General features: G+C 34.2%; 1 protein-coding gene across 7 annotated transcripts in view; it reads left to right on the top strand.

The window, feature by feature from the left end:
• Positions 1-22,606, top strand: part of LOC100392727 (intermembrane lipid transfer protein VPS13A) — a 236,138-nt gene that overhangs the window by 198,130 nt on the left and 15,402 nt on the right. For 4 of the 7 annotated variants that reach the window (XR_013533346.1, XR_013533364.1, XM_078367818.1 and 1 more), the window contains one exon: positions 20,090-20,175. Coding sequence is in view for 4 of the 7 variants with exons in the window: in XM_078367818.1 (XP_078223944.1) it covers positions 20,090-20,175 (86 nt within the window). In the remaining 3 variants the exon portion in view is untranslated. Of the gene's footprint in view, positions 1-128; positions 2,985-7,379; positions 7,571-20,089; positions 20,176-22,606 lie in introns of those variants that run through there. The other 3 variants (XR_013533347.1, XM_035274034.3, XM_035274594.3) reach the window with 3 other exon arrangements.

The raw sequence follows: 22,606 nt of genomic DNA, 5'->3' as shown, positions 1-22,606 counted from the left end.
ACATTTAACATATATTGAATCATATGGGCTTTTCTCTATTTTGCTTAATTTCACTTATAAGTTTTTTGTATTTACTTAGTATTTTAAAGTACATTTATTTACTATAAGATTTTTTTTCTTTTTTACAGGCATCAAAAAGTTTGATATGAAAAGTTAATACATGACTTTGCAAGTGAAAGCCAACAGTAGATTTTAGTCTTAAAATTTACAAACTACGTACAGTTGTTTCAGTATTTTGAATACAGAGAAAACCTTTTGTATTGGTAACTTTTATTAGGAATTCTAAGGAATCTGTTTTTTTAATAGGGTGTTTTTAGTCCTGCCCTGGATTTGCTAGATTTGTTGAAAGCCTTTGTACTTATATATCCTCGTCATTGGTGGTACTTACTTAACCAATTAAAGCATGTCTGTTATTAAACCAGTGGTACCAGGCTTTTATACCAGATATAACCCTTATATCCAATTACACATGAAGAAGGAAAAACAAAGCTCAGGAACACTGCTCTTGTGAATTACCCTTGGATTATTGTACTTTGCCTTTGAAAATGCTTAAATGGCCATGACCCTCTTCCTACTTGATTCTAGTATAGTCTGCATAAAACGTGGGGATTTGATAAGCAGTTCACATGCAAACCAGTATTTTTAATAGGAAAAAGCTTCTGGAACAATAGACATTTTGAAGGTAGAATATTTCATCTGTTTAGACAACTTTCTTACTTGGTAAATTCATCTTTTTAAAACCTGGAATATGCTGTAGGTAACTAGTAGTCATATATAAGCTATACCTGTGTAATGTTGTTTCTGTGGTTTAGAGGTGGAATACTAAATTATTTGTTTGAAAACAAACAAGGGATTATTATGTTATGTAGGCTTGCACATATTCATGGTAGCAATAAACTATTGGAATATGGAGCTTCCTTTATTGCTTTGATATTTTAAATACTGTGGTATATAATGTGATCAGGGTAAAGATTTAAACTTCAGTATTTTACCTATTGCAGAGCACATAGTATTCCATAAAATCTTCTCACTCTTTCTCTGAGGCTTCTAATATATTAAAATATAACCATAGAACTAATATGCAATATTTAGTAAAGTGATTTTATACTGTAGGTAAAATGTTCTTAAAGCATCAAAATAATTGTGATTTGGGGTAGAACTTGTAATCTATTAAGAGGTTGTGCTCTAATGGACATATTGTGCAATCTCTATAATGACAGTGTGTTGTTCTTTGGAAGGTAGAAAGTTTGCAGAAGTCACCTGTGGCTGATACAGTCAAAACATATTTCTACCCAATACCTGCTTTCCCTTGTTAGAATGCAATTAACAAGTTACTCACATTTTACTAGACTAAAAGTCAAATATAGTACGAAGTAAGGATGAGTAGTAAGGAGAGTTTAGGAATATATCCTTGTTATAAGTGAGCACATTATAATACCCACAAGAAAGCCATGAGATACCAATAATTTCTCATGGTTGATAATTTGATTTCAGTGACAAGTGTATACCTTCTCATTGTTTTCTGAAGCTTTAAAACTTTGAGATGTAAAAGCATGACTTTTGACTATGTACTTCTAAAGATACATATTTATTTTTTAATAGGCCAGTCTGATCATTAATCGCTAAAAGAGCTATTTAGATGACTAAAAACCCATTCCCTTGTGGGCCATTACTTGTTTTTCAGCAAGCATTTACACAGTATTAGTGGAATATTTGTAGGAATTCACCAAGTACCTTGGGATGTTGCAGTTAGCATTTTTTTCTTACAGGTATGATGATAGTGGGTTTTTTTTAATCAAAGCTCTAGTGTATTAGTACCAAATACTTTAAAATATGTAAATTGCTAGTACTGTGCAAAATAATTAGATGACACATGAATTGGATTTAAAATTCATCTCACCATCTGCCTAGATTTTATGTAAGTGATATAATGATGGTGCCTTAAAATATTTGATACTTTCAAATGTTTCTCATGTTATTTTCTAAAAGAGGTGTATTCACTAAATTATATACATTTATATAATAATTAAATCTAAAATACATTATTTTATTGGGCACCTTTCTATCTAGAAAGTAGCATATTGCAGTGTTTCCTACTAGTCAAAGTTGCCTATTAGAGAAATAGAATGGTAATTTTAATATCTTCACAGAATACCTTATTGATATCATCAAACCAATATATACATTGAGTTTGTACCAACTAGTAGACTTGAGTCTTAGGTCTATTAAGTTATGGAATATTATATCCATAATTACAGCCTGAGTCATAGCTGAAAAATCTGCTTTAAAATTATTCTGACTCTGAACATTTCATAATCTTACATGTTTTCAAGCAATTTGCCATATTTTACTAACCTTTGTGCTTCTTCTTTCCTTTACCATGCTTACAGAAAATTCAGTTCTACAGGGAGTGGATTGTGACTCACAGTAGCAGTAGTGATGATGATGATGATGATGATGATGATGAGTCAGATCTAAACTATTAAAATTCATGTATTCTTTATCATTTCACTTGGAATGTTTCATTAACATGTTTTGTATGACTTATACCATAATGCCCTACGCCCATTTAGAAGGAGATATAAAACACGTTTTCTTTTAAAATGTTTTCCTACACATCTTCATAAAGCAAAATAATTGTATTATTTAAGCACAGACAAAAAGTGTATCTTACATCCAAAGTAGGATATCCAACATATTATAGATTTGCTTTTATACATTGTATAGCTTTGTATTACATAGTTTGTCTTTAAGATTTCAAGTTAGACTTAAATATAATTTTTATGTTCATTGATTTTATTTTAAATTACCTTCTTATTTGTTAGCAAAATGCCTTTTTTTAATGGTCTCTGTAAATTTTCTGGGCTTTAATGTAAAAAAAAAAAGGAAGAAAGTAGTAATAGCCATTCCATGTTTTATATTTATCATTTTAAGCATATTTTTGTCAAGTTTATTTTAATAATAATAAACATATGTAATCTGAAGCAGTGTGAATTTGCTGTTCTATCCCAAAATCATACGGATTGAACTACTATTATTAAAAAACAGTCATGGCCTCTCATGGAAGCTTAGATAGTAAAATAATTTATAGTCTGAGAATGAAAAAAAGCATTGTCTTTTTTTATATCTTTACTTTTTATTGTTTTGTTTCACATATTTTTGTAAAACAATGAAAAAAGTTGGTTTCAATAGTCATTATATTCACTTATTAATTTGCATATGCATATACTGTATTTCTGTTATGAATTCAGAATATTTGGAAACTTCTGTCGTAATCATAACTATATTTTTTTTTCTGTGTAATATTAGGGAAAATGTTACATATATCTCTGAAAGAACCATTAGTAAATCTATTTTATGTCTTGTGTAATAAAGGTTTTTAAAAAAAATTTCAACTTAGATGATACTGTCCTGTTTCTCTAGATATCAGATGTACTTTCAAAATTCTCTAAAAAGTAAATGATCATTTGTAGTTAGAATGTTTAATCCTATGACTGCCGTACTTTTGGATCAACAAAGGAACATATATCTTGACTTCTGCTAGTCAGGCTGTGTTTAGAGAGCTTCTGCCACATAGTAGGTAGCTGGCCTACTTGTTGAACTTTTGGTTTAATTGAATCAGCGCACGATTTCCGAGTTCCATCTAGGTTTATCAAGTTTCATTTTTATAAATCATTATTCTCTGTGTTCTTTGAAAATGACTACTTTAAATTTGAAAATATTGAGATTACCCCCAAAAATGCTGAAAAACAAATCAGCTTTTTTGAAATTTCTCTCTATCCAGCATTCCTTCAAATTAAATAGAAATCAGCGTCATGTATGTAAAGTTTGTTTGAAAACAAACTTACTAATATGTAAACATCAAAAAATCTATTACCGCTTTCATCACAGTAATGTTTTTATCTTTTTAGAATAAGTAAATAAAAATAGTGATCATTAAAATAGTCACTACTGGTATCAGAAACTGACTTTGTATTTGTTGTGCACCCACTGCTCTCTCACCCGCAGCCAAAATCAGACAGAACTTACTGCTCCTTCTAGAATTTAGAAAGAATACTGCCTGTTTTTGATGTCTGTTTTGTGTATACCTAAGGAAGGAAGAGTCTGGAAGTTTCTTCATTGGCTTCTTAGATTCCACCTTTGCTAGGCACACGGCCTTGTAAAAGAGACAGTGGAACCACTTGTTTGCAAGACATTTACCACCTTTACTGTCTTGGTCTTTGACACTTAATTCTATGATGTGAGATTCATAAAGATGATCATAACCTTTCATTCCTTAAGAATTTATTGGAAAAAAAGGTTCTGGTCATCTTAGCGACGACTTACCATTTTCATTAAAAGAAAATTGGAGGTAGAGTTACATTTATTTAAAATCTCTTTAACAGTAAAACGATTTTAAATAATATTCTAGTAACTAGTAAACATTGCTCATGTGGTCTTAGAGTTTCATCATTCTTCAGATTTTAGCCCTTGGAGATAAAATGTGCTCTTTTACAGTATAATTGCCCTTGTTTTTCTGCCACAGTGAAATCATCTTTTCAAGCCTCTTCGAGGACAAGTGTTAATGTGTCCCAGTTTTGAAAAAAAACTTTTTTATTTCGCTTTTACTAGAGAAAAATTCAAGACAGAATTGCTCTTTTGTTTTACACCATTGTTCTTTTGATGGAGATAGAGGATCTAGACCAAAATATATTCTTATTTCTTATCAAATCTATAGAAAATGGATTTATATTTTGGGTTTTAATAAGATGAATTGTTGTTTATCAGTGGCTGTATAATTAACTAGAGCCTTTTAAATGGTGGTATCTAACAGGAAAATCTAGTGAGAAAGCTGTTTGAAAATTATGTAACACTATACCTTTCCGTATGCTTTAACTTTATTTATGTTCCAGATTTCTGCATGATCATTGCTTGTGTATAGAAAATGGAAGGGAAGGTTCTCTTCCCTACAGGAGTGATTACCCTAAAGATTCTTTATTTTCCTTTGTGTCTACCTGACACTCGAATAACACATTGACAACTGGCAAGAAGAAAAATTTGTAAAAGTTCTATAATTGTGGACACTCATAACCATGGACAGATAATCTGAGCCTGTAAATGAAATTAATTGGTATTCACATTGGATATAGATAAAACAAATGTAAATTCAGAATAATATTGCCAACTTTCAATATTATAAAAAGGGAGTCAAGTAAATTTTAATTTCTATATTTAAAATCAGAATTTTACACATTTTAGCTTTTGAAACTATTTAAAAGACATACCACTGATGCAGTGTTGAATGTTGATTTTAAGTTAATGTTATTTAAATGTACAGCTGGAGCCATTGCATACCTATGACTAAGACATCAATATGCAATATGAAAAATACTCGTTTCTGTGTCTCGGGATTACAAATGACTGATGTAGTAGCTACTATTTTGTCTGATTGAAGTCTTATAATGAAATTTTGCATTCAGCTTTCCTATGGTGATGGGAGAAGGACCAGAAACCACCATCCCAACTGTTACTGAGTATTTTCTACTGCATATTCAAACTTCAGCTTTTTATTTTTTAGATTTCCTTGCAAAATAGTGAAGGGTCTTACGGATCTAAATCAGGTGATGTTAACTGTACACACAGATTATTTAGCTCCAATAATAATTATGGATATGTAAAAATGTTGGTTTTATTCTAGCACCTTTGGAATAAATGGAGATCAATTAAAATGTTTTTACTTAATCATCAATATTAGTGAATGAATTTGTGAGTTCATGAAGTACAGTGAGTACAGCTGGCATTATACAAAACATAGAAAGTCCTACATCAAAGCAAAGTAAAATAATTTCAAATAGGTCTGTGTTAAGAGAACTAATTAGAATAATTTATGATTTTCTTAGGGATTTATTGTCTAGTTTGTTTTAATGTGGCAGAATATGTATCATTCTCAATAAGTATAAATTTATTTAGCAATTATTTCATCTCAACCAATATATAGCAACAATGTACCTCGAAATACCAATTTTAAAACATGTTTAACAATGTTATAAAACAGGCCTTTCATGAATCGTCTTCATTGCTTACACGTGTTTTAAGCAATGGACTTGTGAAGATTTCTACTGAATTGCATTATGCCATTCTTCTGAATCTTAGAGATCCTCAAATATGTGAGCACTGAAAATATTATAGGCATTTTTGCTTTTTAAAAACATAATCAGGATAGTTAGAGATTTAGCTAACTATATTCAACTTGTCTTAACTGGCCATGTTATATTTTTCTATTATAAATTATTATTTGTCAGTAACCTGTTAACTACATTATGTCTACAAAGGTTTTCTGAGTATATTCAATAAAACTCAGAATTTCTATGAATTGAAAATTTTTACAGACCTGCATTTCCATGGAAAAAACTAAAAGCCTCCTGTGAATCCATTTACTAACATTGATTCTCAGTTGACAACTTTAGTATTTTATAAAGATATGAAATTTTTCAAAAATTACCCTGGATTATTTTCTACACTATAGTATGCTCCTGTCTCCCCACCATTTATTTTTAAATTTTTATTCACCTGGTTATAGCCCAAAAGTATAAATTGCCATTTTATGTTTTGTTACATATTTTTGTAAGTAGCATTATTAACTTCTAAAGATTAAAAAAGCATACCACTCATAGAAATATCCCCAATTGGGAAACCTAGTCTTTATTTATGGAGCACATAGAGCCAGCAGAACTGTTTTTTTATTTTTTAAGGCAGAGTTTTACTCTATTGCCCATGTTGGAGTGCAGTGGCTTGAATACGCTCACTGTATCCTTGAACTCTGTGCCCAGGCAGTCCTCCTGCTTCACCCTCCTAAGTAGCTGGGACTACAGATATGCACCACTATGCCAAGCTAATTTTTAAAAACTTTTGTAGAGACAGGGTCTTGCTATGTTGCCCAGGCTGGTGAACTCCTGAGCTCAAGCCATCCTACCACTTCAACCTCCCAAGTGTTGGGATTTCAGATGTGATCCATTGCTCTGGGCCTTTCATTTTTATACCTGATATAGAACCTTTTTCTCTTTTTCATTAAACATTCCTACCTTTTGATGACTCTATGCTTTTTAGAAAACATTTCTTCCCTTTAAGTAAATAAATCTTTTAAAATGCATGTGCGTGGATGTGTGTGTGTGTGTGTGTGTGTGTGTGTGTGTGATTCCTGTGTCCTTCATTGTGTTTGAATGTTGACAGCTGAGTTGTTGTCTTGTGGGTGTAGTATAGTATGTTCTTAAGCATTTCAGGTATTTTTGAATTTATCTGTGTTGTCCTTGAATCTTTTATGGAGATACTATTACTGCCGTCATGTAAGTTATTATAGACAGGAGGCTGTTTTTGTGTCTTGTATATTTCTTTTCTTTCAGAAATTACAGATGTTTATAATTAGCTTCAAGCACTGCCTTAATAGCAGTTGGAAGATAACTACCTTCAGCCAACGTGGTCTTTCCCTTTACTTCAGAGGAGAATGACTACTACTCTGGAAGAAAGGGCTTACTGTAGCAGTCAGATCACCAGAGTAGTGCCGAACACTTCCTGGCTTCATCTGAAAATTTGAGTAAGTGAACAAGAACTAGGAGACAAAGGCTATTGGACTTCACTCTTCATTTTGTAGCTCTTCCTCTCCAGAAGGGTGCTTCTGAATGGGATGAGAAAACTGAAGAGAGCCGAATTGTGTTATCCAGGCAAATTAGAATTCTTAGCATCTCAAATAAAGCAGATACCATGCAAAAAGATTTCCATGGATTTGTGGATACAATTATCATACCTTACTAGTTTAGCAAGGAATCTCTTGGAGAGATTTTGTCACATTATTTTCAAAAGCCCAAATACTGAACATTTAATAGTGTGTACCACTAACTTTATTTTGGACCAGTAGGGTCCAAGATAGAGTTAGAGTAACCAACCCCACTTAGAACCTTCCAGTATTATGTAAAAATACTTTTTGAATAAGATTTTGAAATAAATTATGTCTTCCTCTGGTGGTGATGATTCCACTTTGTGGAGATTCAGGTTTTTTCTTTCATCTCAAGTATAAAATTTATTCATCCCCATCACTTGCCCCTCTTTTTGTTGTCGTTGTCATTGTTATTTGTTGTTGAGACAAGGTCTTACTCTCTCGCCCACGAGTGCAGTGGTGCAGTCGTAGCTCACTGCAGCCTTGAACTCAGGCTCAAGCGATGCTTCCACCTCAGCCTCCCAAGTAGCTGGGATTATAAGCATGAGCCACTGCACGTTGCCTAATTCTCTTTTTTAATTCAGTAACTTAAATTAGACTAATTTGATTTCTAGATCTTTCGGTTTGTCATCATTGCATCTCTTAAATTTGTAAATATATTAAGAAACAATAAATGCTACTATAATAGAAAATTAAATACATTATAACATTAAAAGAAATCCTCAAATGTGAAGTCCAGGTAGGTTTCAATTTGAGTCTTACCCTCTTATTAACCAAAAATCTGTCAGTACAGCTAAAAGTATAGTATTAGCTAGAAGGTCTTCAGCCCTTAATTAAACTAAAGTTGCTAAATTCTGATACAGGACTCGACTCATGATTTCTCTGCTGATGTGATAGAACTCTACCTGGTAACTTTCCTAGTTACCTTGGATAGATGCAAAGATTCTCAGGATAAGATGAGTTTAATAAAGCTCATTCAGAAATATTTGTGTGTGTGTACGTGCATGCTGTTAAAACAATAACAGAAAACTAGTATACGTTCTGAAAAATCCATTCTTGACTGGCCAAATATCCTGCGAAAGGATACTTTCACTTACCAGATGAAACAATTGTCATGCCACGTCAGATTACAGGCCTCTTTCACTCATCTGAAAACAAAATGTACTGCCATCTATTAAAGGAAGCACCCTATGTTTTGGTGTTTTGTTTTTGTCAGTTAAGAATCTTTAGCTTAAAATTCAAATGAAATTAATATCCTAGTCACTTCTAATGATGATGCTAATGAATTGTAATGGTAATTTTTTTGGTGAAAACCTATCACTCTAAAGAAGCCTACAGAAGCACTCTAAAGAAATATACATTTAGAAATTTCTGTGATACTTAAAGTCTAAAGTAGTTTGAGTTAGAGATTGTATGAAGATACACTGTTGGAATACAGATATGGGAGATTGAACATTTCATATAAAGTTAGTCTTTCTGGAATAAGTTGCCAAAAGAATAAAATATATGACTATATATATAATTGAATTTTTGCTGGCTTTATTTGCTAGCATTGTTTATATGAATACAAAGAAGAGAATGCCATGTATTCATTGGTTCTACACGTTTTTGTCAAACTTCTCTTCATTATGTATTCAGATACTTGTAGATAGTAGAGTTAAACCCTGAAAAGAGTATTCAAAATTCCCGCTCATCTCTCATGAGCTCATCATGGTAGTGAGCTTTATTGTTCTGGTGATGGGGCATATAACACATGCCACATTAGAGGCCAACCCTGTAATGCCAGATCTTCACAGTCTCATTCCTATTTGTGTTTAGGTGCTATATGCAAGGCTCTAAGGAACACTAGGAATTGAAGACACCTAAGATACGACCCATCTTCCACAGAGATAATGATCCCTAGGTATTACATGAGCTTGAAGCATTGCAAGAGACATGATACAGTTTGTGAGATATCTAAATCCGTATACCAATGAACTGTTAAAATAAGCTCCCACTGAGTCTGTTGAAATATATATAGTTCTGCTGTGCTAACCCATTTCGTTAATAAAAATTCTTTTGGCCGGGCGCGGTGGCTCAAGCCTGTAATCCCAGCACTTTGGGAGGCCGAAGTGGGCAGATCATGGGGTCAAGATATCGAGACCATCCTGGCCAACATGGTGAAACCCTGTCTCTACTAAAAATACAAAAATTAGCTGGGCATGGTGGCATGAGCCTGTAGCCCCAGCTACTGGGGGGCAGAGGCAGGAGAATCAGTTGAACCCGGGAGGTGGAGGTTGCAGTGAGCCAAGATTGTGCCGCTGCACTCCAGCATGTGACAGAGTGAGACTCCATCTCAAAAATAAAATATATATAAATAAAAAAAAATTATTTTGAGATACAACCCAACCCTGTAAATAAGGACCTGGGTTCTAGAGCCAAGTAAACCTGAGTTCAATTCTAGCCTTTTTATTTTACTAGATTTATTATTTTTTATTATGCTTATTTGACCTCAGTTTCCAGGTTGCAAAACAGAGATAATTTTAGTACCTATCTTGGTGGTGTTACTAGAATTAGAACAAATAAGGTGATGTATGTATATCACCATGCCTCAGAGATATTGCAGGTTCAGTTCCAGACCACCACAAAAAAGTGAATATGGCAACAATGCAAGTCACATGAATATAATTGTTCTTTGGTGCATATAAAATTATGTTTGTAGTCTAGATATGCAATAATATTATGTCTTTAAAGACAATGTATATACCTTAATTTAAAAATACATAATTGCTAAAAAAAAAAAAATCCTGACGATCATATGAGCATTCATTGAGTCCCTCTTTTTGCGTGCCTGATGTTGACGGTTGTTGACTGATAAGTATAGGACAATTGCTGAAGGTTGGGGTAGCTTTGGTAATATCTTAAGATGAAGTTTGCCATATTGGTTGACTCTTCCTTTCATGAAAGATTTACTATGTGGTGCTGTTTGATAACATTTTACCCACAATAGAACTCCTTTCAAAATTGGAGTCTGTCCTCTCAAACCCTGCCGCTGCTTTATCAGTTATTTTTATGGAATAATATAAATTATTTATTATAATTTAAACAATCATAGAATCTTCCCCAAGAATAGATTTCATCTCAAGAAACCATTTTCTTTGCTCATCCACAAGAAGCAGTTTCTCATTTGTTCAAGTTTTATAAGATTGTAACAATTCAGTTACAACTTCATGTTCCACTTCTAATCCCCTTGCTGTTTGCACCATATCTGCAATTACTTCCTCCACTGAAGTCTGAACCCTCAAAGTCATCCATGAGGATTGGAATCAACATTTTTCGAACTCCTATTGATATTTTGATTACCTCTTGTGAATCACAGACGTTTTTAATGGCATGTAGAATAGTGAATCATTTTTATAAGTGTTCAATTTACTTTGACCAGATCCATCAGAAGAATCCCCATGGCAGCCATAGCCCTACAAAATGTATTTCTTAAATAATAAGGCTTGAAAGTTGAAATTACTGTTTGATCCATGGGTGTCATAGAATGGATGGTTGTATTAGCAGGCATGAAAATGACATTAATCTTGTACATCTGCATCAGACCTCTTGAATGACTAGGCACATAGTCAATGAGCAGTAATACTTTTCTGAGTGGTAGGTCTCAATAGTGGGCTTAAAATATTTAGTAAACCATGCTGTAAAGAAATGTGCTGTCATCTGGGCTTCGTTGTTCCATTTATACAGCATAGGCTGAGTAGCTTTAGTGTAATTCTTAAGGACCCTAGGATTTTTTCTTTTTTTTCTTTTTTTTTTTTTTTGAGACGGAGTCTTACCCTGTCACCCAGTTTGACTGCAATGGCGCAATCTTGGCATCTTGGCTCCCTACAACCTCTGCCCCCTGGGTTCAAGCGATTCTCCTGCCTTGGCCTCCTAAGTATCTGGGATTACAGGCGCCTATTACCACACCAAGCTAATTTCTGTAGTTTTAGTATAGATGGGGTTTCACCATGTTGGCCAGGCTGGTCATGAACTCCTGACCTCAGATGATCCATCTACTTTGGCTTCCCAAAGTGCTGGGGGATTACAGGAGTGAGCCACCATACTTAGCCTTTTTTTGTTTGTTTTAGAGTCTTGCTCTGTCACCCAGGCTGGAGTACAGTGACATGGTCTTGGCTTACTACAGCCTGAAACTCCCAGGCTTAATCCTCCCACCTCAGCTTCTTCAGTAGCTGAGACTACAGGCATATGCTACCACATCTGGCTATTTTTATTTTTTGTAGAGACAGGATTTCAACATGTTGCCCAAAGCTAGTCTTGAACTCTTGTGCTCAAGCGATCTACCTGCCTTGGCCTCCCAAAGTGCTGGAATTACACATGTGAGCCACCGCACCTGGCCAGGGCCCTAGGATTTTTGGAATGGAGCATTAGTTTCAACTTAAAATCACCAGCTGCAGCAGGCATGGTGGCCCCTGCCTGTTGTCCCAGCTATTTGGGAGGCTGAGGCAAGAGGATCTCTTGAGCCCAGAAGTTCAAGTCCATGTTGGGCAACATAGCAAGACCGTGTCTTTAAAGAAAATAAAGTCACCAGCAGCACTAGCCCCTAACAAGAGAATCTGACTGTCCTTTGAAGCTTTAAGGCCCAGCATTGACTTCTGTCTAGCTACGAAAGTCCTGGATAGCATCTTCTATTAGAAGTCTGTCTCATCCATATTGAAAATCAGTTCTTTCGTGTAGCCACTGTCATCAGTGATCTTAGCTAGATCTTCTGGATAACTTGCTGCAGCTTCTCCATCAGCACTTGCTGCTTCACCTTGTGCTTTTATGTTATGGAGATGAATTTCTTTCCTTAAACCTCATGAACTAACCTCTGCTGGCTTCAACTTTCCTTTTGCAGCTTCCTCACCTCTCTCAGCCTTCATATAATTGAAGAGAGTTAGGGCCTTCCTCTGGATTAGGCTTTGGCTTGAAGAAATGTGGCTGATTTGATCTTCTATCCAGACCACTAAATCCTTCTCCATATCAGCTATCAGGATCTTTTGCTTTCTTATAATTTGTGTGTTCACTGGAGTAGCACTTGCATTTTACGTTCCTTCAAGAACTTTTCCTGTGTATTCACACTTGGCTTTTTGGTATAAGAGGCCCAGCTTTCAGCCTGCCTCAGCTTTTGACATACCTTTCTCACCAAACTTGGTCGTTTCTAGCTTTTGATTGAAAGTGATGGACCTATAACTCTTCTTTTTCACTTCAACACTTAGAAGTCATCGTAAGGCTGTTAATTGGACTAATTTCACTATTGTTGTTTCTCAGGTAATAGGGAGGCGTAAGGAGAGGGAGAGGATTTGGGAAATGTCCAGTCAGTGGGCAGTCAGAACACACACATTTATAGATTAAGTTCACTCTTTGTGGGTGTAGTTTATGGCACCTCAAAAGGGACTATAAAGTAGTGGTATCAAAGATCACTGATCGCGGATCACCATACAGATAAAATAATGGTAAAAGTTTGAAATACTGTAAGAATTACCAAAATGTGACATAGAGACATGAAATGAGCACGTGCTGTTGACAAATGGTGCTTATAAACTTGCTTGATGGAGAGTTGCCATAAACTTTCAATTTACAAAAAACAGTACCTGGGAAATACAATAAGGTTCAGTATAATAAAATTAGATAGGTCAGTAATTATTAGCTCAGTGCCTACTAGTAACTCGTCATATTTTTTTTATTCCAGATGAATACCAGTTTATGCAAATTCTTAGCTATCATTATATAAATTATTTCATTTTTCTCCTCTTTGCCAAGATAAAAGAAACTATTCTATTAACCTTGAAAGGAAAAAAAGAATATTTTTTCCTTTCGAGGTTATTAGAGTTGTTAAAATACCATGACAGTTTTCCAGTTTTCCACACACTTACTGGTAAGCAGTGGAAACAGTAAAACCTCAGTGATTTGAACTGCTCTGAAATATACAGTGTTTCAAAGAAATGTCACTGCTGCTTTCAGGGATATATAGTATCATGAACCCATAAATGCTGATCCAGTAGAGGTTCTGCTGAATTGCTTTAGTGAGACTTTTGTTGCTGTGCACCTACATTACCCTTGATGCACCCACTCTGGCCCTTCTAGAAAGTAGGTTAATTGATGGTCTGCTGTTGCTAGTACACAAAACTATTTCATGAGCATAGTTCTTTTCCTTCTCCAGGCTTTTGGTTGTTCCAGTTGATGATAACAATTCATATCTCTTAAGATATAGTAGTTTCTTTCACTTGATTTTCTGTCAGAGGTTATGCTCAGCTTTCCTGCCCTGTCTAAGCTGTCAATATAGCCTATACCTATGGTTTTACTGACCCGTCAAGATAGTGTATTAGCATGGGAGAAGATAGAGGTATGAGGGAGAAAATAAGTGCTAGTTGGTCTTCAGATTTGACGATGTAATCGGTATGATTTTACTTCTTTAAAATCAACTTACCTCACAAGGTAAGCTATGTGTCATTTCTTTACTCTTGTTTACAATTAGTGTCATTGGAGATCATGAAATCATTAAGTTTTGAGGTAATAAATTTCTGCTGTATTTAATCATGAAGCTTGCTTGAATACCTTCTTTTTCCTGGCCATGGCACTCAAGTCTGAGGTTTGAAGTGAATTAGTAAAATATTCTTTATTCTTAAACATTGATCATATAACTCTAAGGAGGTTATACTTATTGACTAAGTTTTCTCTAAAGAGATTGTTTTGAACAATTTGTCTATTTACTTCTTAAATAGTTTTAAAATGGCAGTATTTACCGTTTTACAATTAACTTCCTGAATTTTGTTGGTTTTAGAAATGAGCTTAAATTTTGAGTAGAATCTGTTCATAAATCCTTCTTTCCCAGTCATCTCCTGAACACTCAGTCAGTCTATAAAACCATTTATTTGTTACCTAGTGTATTTTCTTGCTTGGTAATATTCACTTTTATCTTTCATCTAGATGAATTTCATGTTTGTTTGTTTGTTTTTGAGACAAGAGTCTTGCTCTGCTGCCCAGACTGGAGTGCAATAGCACAATCTCAGCTCACTGCAACCTCAACCTCCCAGGTTCAACTGATTCTCCCTGCCTCAGCCTCCCAAATAGCTAAAATTACAGGTGCCTGCCACCACACCTAGCTTATTTTTTGTATTTTTAGTAGAGTCGGGGTTTCGCCATGTTGGTCAGGCTGGTCTCGAACTCCTGACCTCAGGCAATCCGCCCACCTCAGTGTCCCAAAGTGCTGGGATTACAGGCATGAGCCACCATGGCCAACCGAATTTCATGTTTTTAATCCCCCATTTTCGCTATATCTTTTAAAAAAAATCTCATTCATACCTTTATGCAGCACTTGTCTTCCAGATGAGTCAGATACGGATTAGATTTTGTTTTTCTTTGTTTGTTTGTTTGCCAAACAACATGTTCTTGTCCTTTAATCAGTTTTCTTAAATATGTTTCTCATTATTGATTACCACATTCTTTGGTTAGGCCTTAAAGGCTTTTATTTTAGTGATTTGTTCCTGTTTTTAATCTCTTCCATTTTGCATTATTTTTCAGAAGTATTTTTGTTATGGAAGAACTCTGCTTCGTAACATTTGGATGACTTGAGAGTGTTAGAAATGTCTTTATTACCATGGCTCTGACCTTCAAGTTCCACTTAGTGTTTCCAAATGTATCATTCATTTGATTTGAATTTATTTATATCTAGTGAAGTATGATTTATGTACTCGTCTTTTCTAAATGCAAAAGGACCTGTTTACCAATAACCATACATTTTAATTATTATGTCTAGATTCTGACAATTGTATATAATGAATGAAGTTACCATTGTGTTTCTATGTTTATTTCTTTTAGTAATTCTTAAACTATAACAGGTAATTTATATATATACTTTTAATAAGGCAAAAAAAATGTTTCTCCTTTAACATTAAAGTGCATAAATGAGGTTAACATGTCTAAAGTCCTGGCATTGTCAATTCCTTTATATTCCAGGTAAATCTTGGTCTTTATGTAAGGGCCCTACATGATGATTCCTAAACCCTGATTTTGCTAATTCTTTGGTTATTTTAAAGGCTGTCACAGATTATTTTGGTAGAACCATTTATACCTAGCATCTGTTTGGGATGGAGGAGGGTAGGATTTTGACACTAAGTTATTTGAACACTGTTGACCTGGGAAAAATTAGCAGCCTGCCTCGGCAACTCTCAGTGTCCAGGGATATCAAAGACATTTCTTGAGGTTCCATGAGGAAAGCATGACTGATACCACAAGGAGGAAACATGATGTGTTTGGTGTAGTGAAAGGCACTGGAATTAGAAGTGAAGAATCCAGTTTTCTGAGCCCAGTTTTGCAACTAACCCCAAGCAAGTCACTTAGCTGTACTCTTACCTAATTACACAAGGTTGTGAAAATTTAGATTTAGAAGATTCATTAGACACTTACTGATCATTAGTTTCTTCATGTGTAAAAGGAAGAGCTTGGTTTGGATGAACAATGGGAGTTTTTCAGCTCTAAAATTCTGGGTTTTTTTCCTAAAAGAAATGATGTTTTGAGAAGTCTAAAGCTTCATATATAGTACATTTATAAAGTCTGGCAGGAATTTGTGACTAAAACATGACATTTGTAGACTTTTTTACAGTGTGATGGAAGATGATAGTGGCTAATAAGCTATTATATGTTCTCTTCCATACTTCTGTGGATTCAGTTGGAAGGTTTTGGATTCTGTTTATGATGTTATTCCATATTTGCATGTTTGTAATGGAGACTGACCAGCAAGATTTTGCTGTGCAATGAGTTATCTTTGATGTTTACTCAAATACAGTCACCCTAATAACAAATGATACAGTTGCTTATGTTCCAAAGCAGACTGCTGTGACCATAAAGCTCATTCATCTTTCAAGTGTTATATTTAAGGTTTTGGATGGAAAGCATTATGTAAATTACGTTCATTGGATATTTTAGCTTTTATTTATACCAAATGCTGTTGTGACAGTTGATACTGGTTTAACTGCTTGGATTCAAGTTGGGTCTGAAAAGCAGAAAGTGATGAGAGGTAGGCTTAATTACAATGCCCACACTTAGCATAATATGGAAATAAAAGCTAGGTACTTGGAATAAACCACAGATTTTACATTATTTGAAGGTTATAATCTATTAATGGCTCACGTAGGCTCTTGAATTCTGTTAGCAGTGATATTCCTGAGGAGGTCAACATTTGTATTCTTGATTTTTAAACTTGGCCACGTGGAATAAAAGAAAATGAACGTTTTTATGCCAGTTTCTTTTCAGATATCAAAAAACTCAAACAGAATAAAAGAGTGTAAAAATTAAAATAAAAGGTAACTTCTACCTCCACCGTTATGCTTCAGAACCCCAGAGATCAGTGCTAATAGATTGATGTATAACTTCCAGAAATGTCTTATGTACATACAAGTATATGTACGTGTATGTGTTTCCTCTTTTCTTTCTATATACTGTTTTGTAATTTCTTTTTGTTTACTATATCTTATATATTTCTCTATATCAGTATGCACAGATCTTCATTTTTCTTTTTAATGACTTCATAATGTTCCATTGTATGACTGTACATGAATTTATTTAACCAATACCCTATTAATATTTAGATTGTATACTCAATACAGTATTTCTGTGAAGATTCTTAGATGTATATTTTGGCACACTTTTGCATAAGTAAATTTTAGCAGTGGAATTGCTGACTCAAAGGGTATGTTTAATTGATTTGCATTTTCCTGATTTTGAGTTTTAGTGAATAGTTTCTCATGTTTATCAGTCGGATATTGTTTGTGTTTTTCTGAACTACCTGTTCATATTCTTCACACATTTTTCTACTACTTTACTCATTTTTTTCTATCGGTTTCTTCAAATTGCTAGAATTATCTATATCTTAAAATTATATCTCTGTATTGACAAATATTTTCACAATGTGTCCTTTTATTTTTGTGTTGTTTTGCTTTACTACTGTTTATTTGCTTATTGCTTTGCCATTCAGTAGTGGTTAGGTTCTGTGTACTTAACAGGTTTTTTATGTTGTGTTTTATGGGCTTTGTTATATTTTGACCTTTTCTGCTTTGATTATTCAGTGTTACTTTTTCTAATGCTTTTATAGTCATTTTGTATATTTAAATTACTGATCCATCTAGAATTTATTGGGTATAAGGAGTGAAGGATTCAGCTTTAGCCAGTGAGTTACCTAAAACACCATTTATTTGATAATCCATGTATTTACCTACTAATTCAAAGTGCTGTCTTGATTTAATGAATTTCAGTAATTGGATAGGATTTTGTAATGTCCTGCATGCATAGTGGTCAGTTTCTATATCTGTATTCTTCCTTTGATATGTCTGCATAGACTTTACCAGCACCAAACTGTTTCACTACTGCAACTTTATAAATTGTATTAATGTCTGCTAGAGTAGTATTTATCATTCTTCTTACTGGATATCACTACATATTTTTCTTTTTAGTATAATTTTGGCAAATCACTCTTACCTTTTACCCCATGCTTCAAAAACCACCATTTTGGGATCACATGAAGTGTGTGTGTGTGCGCAGGCGCATGCATGTGTGTAAAAATTGGGAGTCAGTAACATCTTTATTATCATAAATTTTTATATCCAAGAATAAGACATGGATTTCCATTTTCAAAATTTCTTTTATTCCCCTGAATAGAGTGATATGGCTTTTATCACCTGTGTTCTGCCCATTATTTATTAAACTTATATGTAAATATTTATCTTTTTCATTTTGTAAACAAGATTTCTTTCTCTTCCATTTCCCAATTGATTACTGGGTTTTGTGGGCTTGGATTTTCCAGATGTACTGTCATCTGCAAATAATTTCTACTCATGATGCTTATTCCTCTTAATAATTTATATTCCTTAAAACATAGTTAATTTCATCTAAGTTTTCAAAATTATTTGCATAATTTATAAATTATCTTAATCCAGTGATCCTGTTATATCCACAGTTGTGTTCTGCAGTTTCAGTTACCCATGGCCAACCATGGTTTGAAAATATTAAATGGAAAATTTCAGAAATAAACCTTCACATAACTTTTATTACAGTATAATTGTTCTATTTATTATTGGTTGTTGTTAATCTCTTACTGTGCCCAATTTATAAATTAACCTTTATCACAGGTCATAGAATATATATAGGGTTCAGTGCTATCTGTGGTTTCAGGCACCCACTGGAGGTCTCGGAATGTATCCCCCTACAGATAAGGGGGAACTACTGTAATTCATACTGATTTTTTCTGAATCTGTAGTTAGGTCCCTTGTTCATTTCTAATACAAAGTATTTGCATTTATTTGCCCTACCTACTTCATTAAATAGTATTTTCTTCCTCAGTATTGTATAATTGTTAAAGTTAGAAACTTCTTCCATGCAGTTAATCTGTATGATTCATCCTGTTATTTTAGTTACTTTTTTTTATTCTTTCTCAGATAAAAATGAAAACTATCAACTTTCTATACCAAGATTATCATGAAGTCACTTTGTAGCTTTCTTCTAAGCTAAATAATTTTTGTTTTTTTGGTACTGCTTCATGGAACACGATTTTCTAAAACTTTTATATCCTTTCTTGAAATTTCTTTATGATTTCTCACATTTTGGCTAAATTCATAGCATGCCTCTTCTTGAGGGCTCCTAGTCATAATTACATTGCTTGCCTTGCCTGTAAAAATAGTAGACTAGCCTGCTATATACTTTAGCTGAAGTAACTCCATCCTCAGAGCAAATATTACTGAAAATAGAATTTAAAATAACTATTTTCTTCATTTGGTTATATTTACATTTTTTGAAGCAAATGATTGTTAACAGACAATGCATGGATAGACAGTGATTCAACAGTCTTGAAAATAAAGATTGTTCCAAAGGCTAAGTAAACCTTCGGGTCCCTGTTTGTCCAGAAATTCTCTGCTCCTTATTTTTTAATGAGTTGTGAGATTGACAAAGAAAAGCATGTTTGTAAGATCTATATGGAATTTCTAGGACAAGGCAGAAACTAATTAGTAATTTATTTGATGCATATGTATAGATATGTGTTAGTATTTACTTGTGGTTTTGTATAAATATGATTACTAATATGTTTTCCAATATTCACTATAATAAATACCTCATTAGATTGAACTTAAACTCTGTAAGATAACATTAGCTTCTAAAAGTCTAGCATTAAAGAATGGCATTGCTGCAACTGAGTAATCTTAAATAATGTAGTACAAGTAGATGCTTTTAAAAAGGAAACAGCAATGATTTTGCAAATAATTAAATCAGTTTTCTGTATATTAATGGTTTGCCCCCATTGAGAAATGGTTTTTAGAGGATTATAAGGCATTGTTTGCATTACAATAGGAATATTATCAATCTTCTCATTGTCTCACTTTTTTCTTTTAGATCATGGAAAATGGAAGATTTGCAAAATACAGATATTTTACCCATGTCATGATCAATAAAACAGATATGCTGATGATAACCAGACGGTAACTTGCTTTCTTTCTCTAATGCAATTTGATAAGGAGTTAACTGGCAGCCACTCATGAGGTGAAGATTTGTTACTCACCTTTTGTTCTATATAGTTACACCGACTCTTGGCTCCTGTTGCTCCATAAGCCTAACTCCCTAAACATTACATAAATTTCATGCATAGCTTTATGCATGCATACAGATAAACACAGTCATGCACAGACAAATATTTTAGTTTTTGTCTCAACCAATTCAAATGGATGGAGAAATTCCATAAAGCAGTCCTCTTAAAAGTAAACTTTCTCCTCTCTGAAGAAGTGTACAATTTTAGGTTATCCTAGAAGTCAGCAGTCCTCTGGTGGTATCTGTTTGTTAGAATACATAGATTCACAAAAGTGGATATACTAATAGAAGCAGATATAATTTTAGTGGATACTATAGCAACTTCTTCAGACAGACAGTGGTGGGGCACGTGCAAAAATACACAATGGCATAGCCTAAGAGGGGCAAGTGTGCAGGAGTCGTTGTTGAACTAGGGAAGGAATGAGCAAGTGCATTAGTAAGATGGCAGTCTCTGGGTGGTGGGGAGCGAAATACAGCTAGTGGGGAGAAGGTACGGCTAACCAGAAAGGAGTTGTTAATCTCTGGTTTTGTTCACTATTGAAAGGTAAAGTTATATAAGCATTGTGTTGGATCACGTAGTTCAAGGTGGATCACGTAGTTCAAGGTGACTACTAAGGACTCACTTTTAATGTTTTAATCTCAGTTTCTGAAATATAGCCCTATTTTAATTTTTTGATTTAAAAAGTAACACCAAGTGGAAAACTTTCACAAGACTTCATTCCATCTCAGATACTAGTCTCTCTGTTCCCTTCCAAGAGGCAGCCCAATTTTTACTTGTTTCCTTTGTATCCTTTTTGAAGTATTCTATGCCTCTACAGGTAGACAGACACATATTTTAATGCAGATAAAAGTCTCTTTTTTTTTTCTTGAGACGGAGTTTCGCTCTTGTTACCTAGGCTGGAGTGCAATGGCGCGATCTCAGCTCACCGCAACTTCCACCTCCTGGGTTCAGACAATTCTCCTGCCTCAGCCTCCTGAGTAGCTGGGATTACAGGCACGCGCCACCATGCCCAGCTAATTTTTTGTATTTTTAGTAGAGACAGGGTTTCACCATGTTGACCAGGATGGTCTCGATCTCTTGACCTCGTGATCCACCCGCCTCGGCCTCCCAAAGTGCTGGGATTACAGGCTTGAGCCACCGCACCGAGCCCTAAAAGTCTCTTAAACATACGATCATGTACTTTTAATTTTTTAACTTGAGATCTATATTTTGAACATTATTACATGTCAGTGTAAGGAGATCTTAATTTATAAATTCCTGCCTAATATTCATTTAGAATTATGTACTAATTTACATGTAACTTGTTTCTAGACTTTTGTAATTACAGACATTGTTTCAGCATCATTTTTGCTCATAAAAATTTTCCATCACGTTTTAGTAACTCACTTTCCCATTGACTAAAGGAAAGGTAACTAATGAGCATTAAACAAGATCAGTTGCAAAGTTTGGTTCCACATCTTGCAACATTTTAACGTTAGTTTTTTCCCAACGCAATGGACTTCCTTTAGATGAGGCCACACTCCCTTGACAGAGTAAGAGAAGTGAATTACTTGTAGTTGAATAAAGCATGATAGTTATACATGGGATTCCCTTTCCAAGTTTCAGGTTTGAGGATAAAGGATCTTTGGATCAGGACTGGGAGTACCTGCTACATTGGCCAGTCTGTCTGTGATTTTTTACATGGCTGGAGATGTCCTGGAGCACCACTAGGTTTGCTCCATTAGCTCCTGTAATCCAGGATTCGTAAAGAGGGGAACAGGGACAGATGATGGAAGTGAGAGATAAAAATCCTGGCTAGCTTTCTCCTTTTCCATTCTAGCCAGGAGCCAGATGTTTCTTTAACTGAAACTACTAGACACCTCTGGTTGCACCTACAATTGATGTTTCAATCAGAAAGAAAAACTGAGAAGAAAGACATTTGAAGGAAGGATTAAATAGACTTCATAGACAGAAGGCATTTTCATTTCTTTTTTTCTTCAAAATGGGAAAACAATTTATTTAAAAATTAGAATCATGCTTTTTGAAGTCTTTCTCTAAAATTGGCAGTAATCGGACTTGATTTTACCTATGAAAATCCCAAGGCCCTCAGCATGATGATTCTGTTGAACAAGATTAGAAAAGCTTCTTACTGATGTAGTTGGGAAATATGTTACATGGAGCCTTAGTAATGAAAGTATTCTAACGTGTTAATTACATGAAAGTTTCTGCAAATATTGGCTGATTGGTTCTGTAAATGTATCCTGTTTCTTATGAATTGCCTTACGTGTTTGATTTTATGAATGCTTCAGTTTTTCTAATATAAATATGTTGTGCTATAAATTTCC

This window comes from Callithrix jacchus, chromosome 1 (assembly GCF_049354715.1).
Source record: "Callithrix jacchus isolate 240 chromosome 1, calJac240_pri, whole genome shotgun sequence".
NCBI classification, from domain to species: domain Eukaryota; kingdom Metazoa; phylum Chordata; class Mammalia; order Primates; family Cebidae; genus Callithrix; species Callithrix jacchus.
This window is presented reverse-complemented; position numbering and strand designations above follow the sequence as displayed.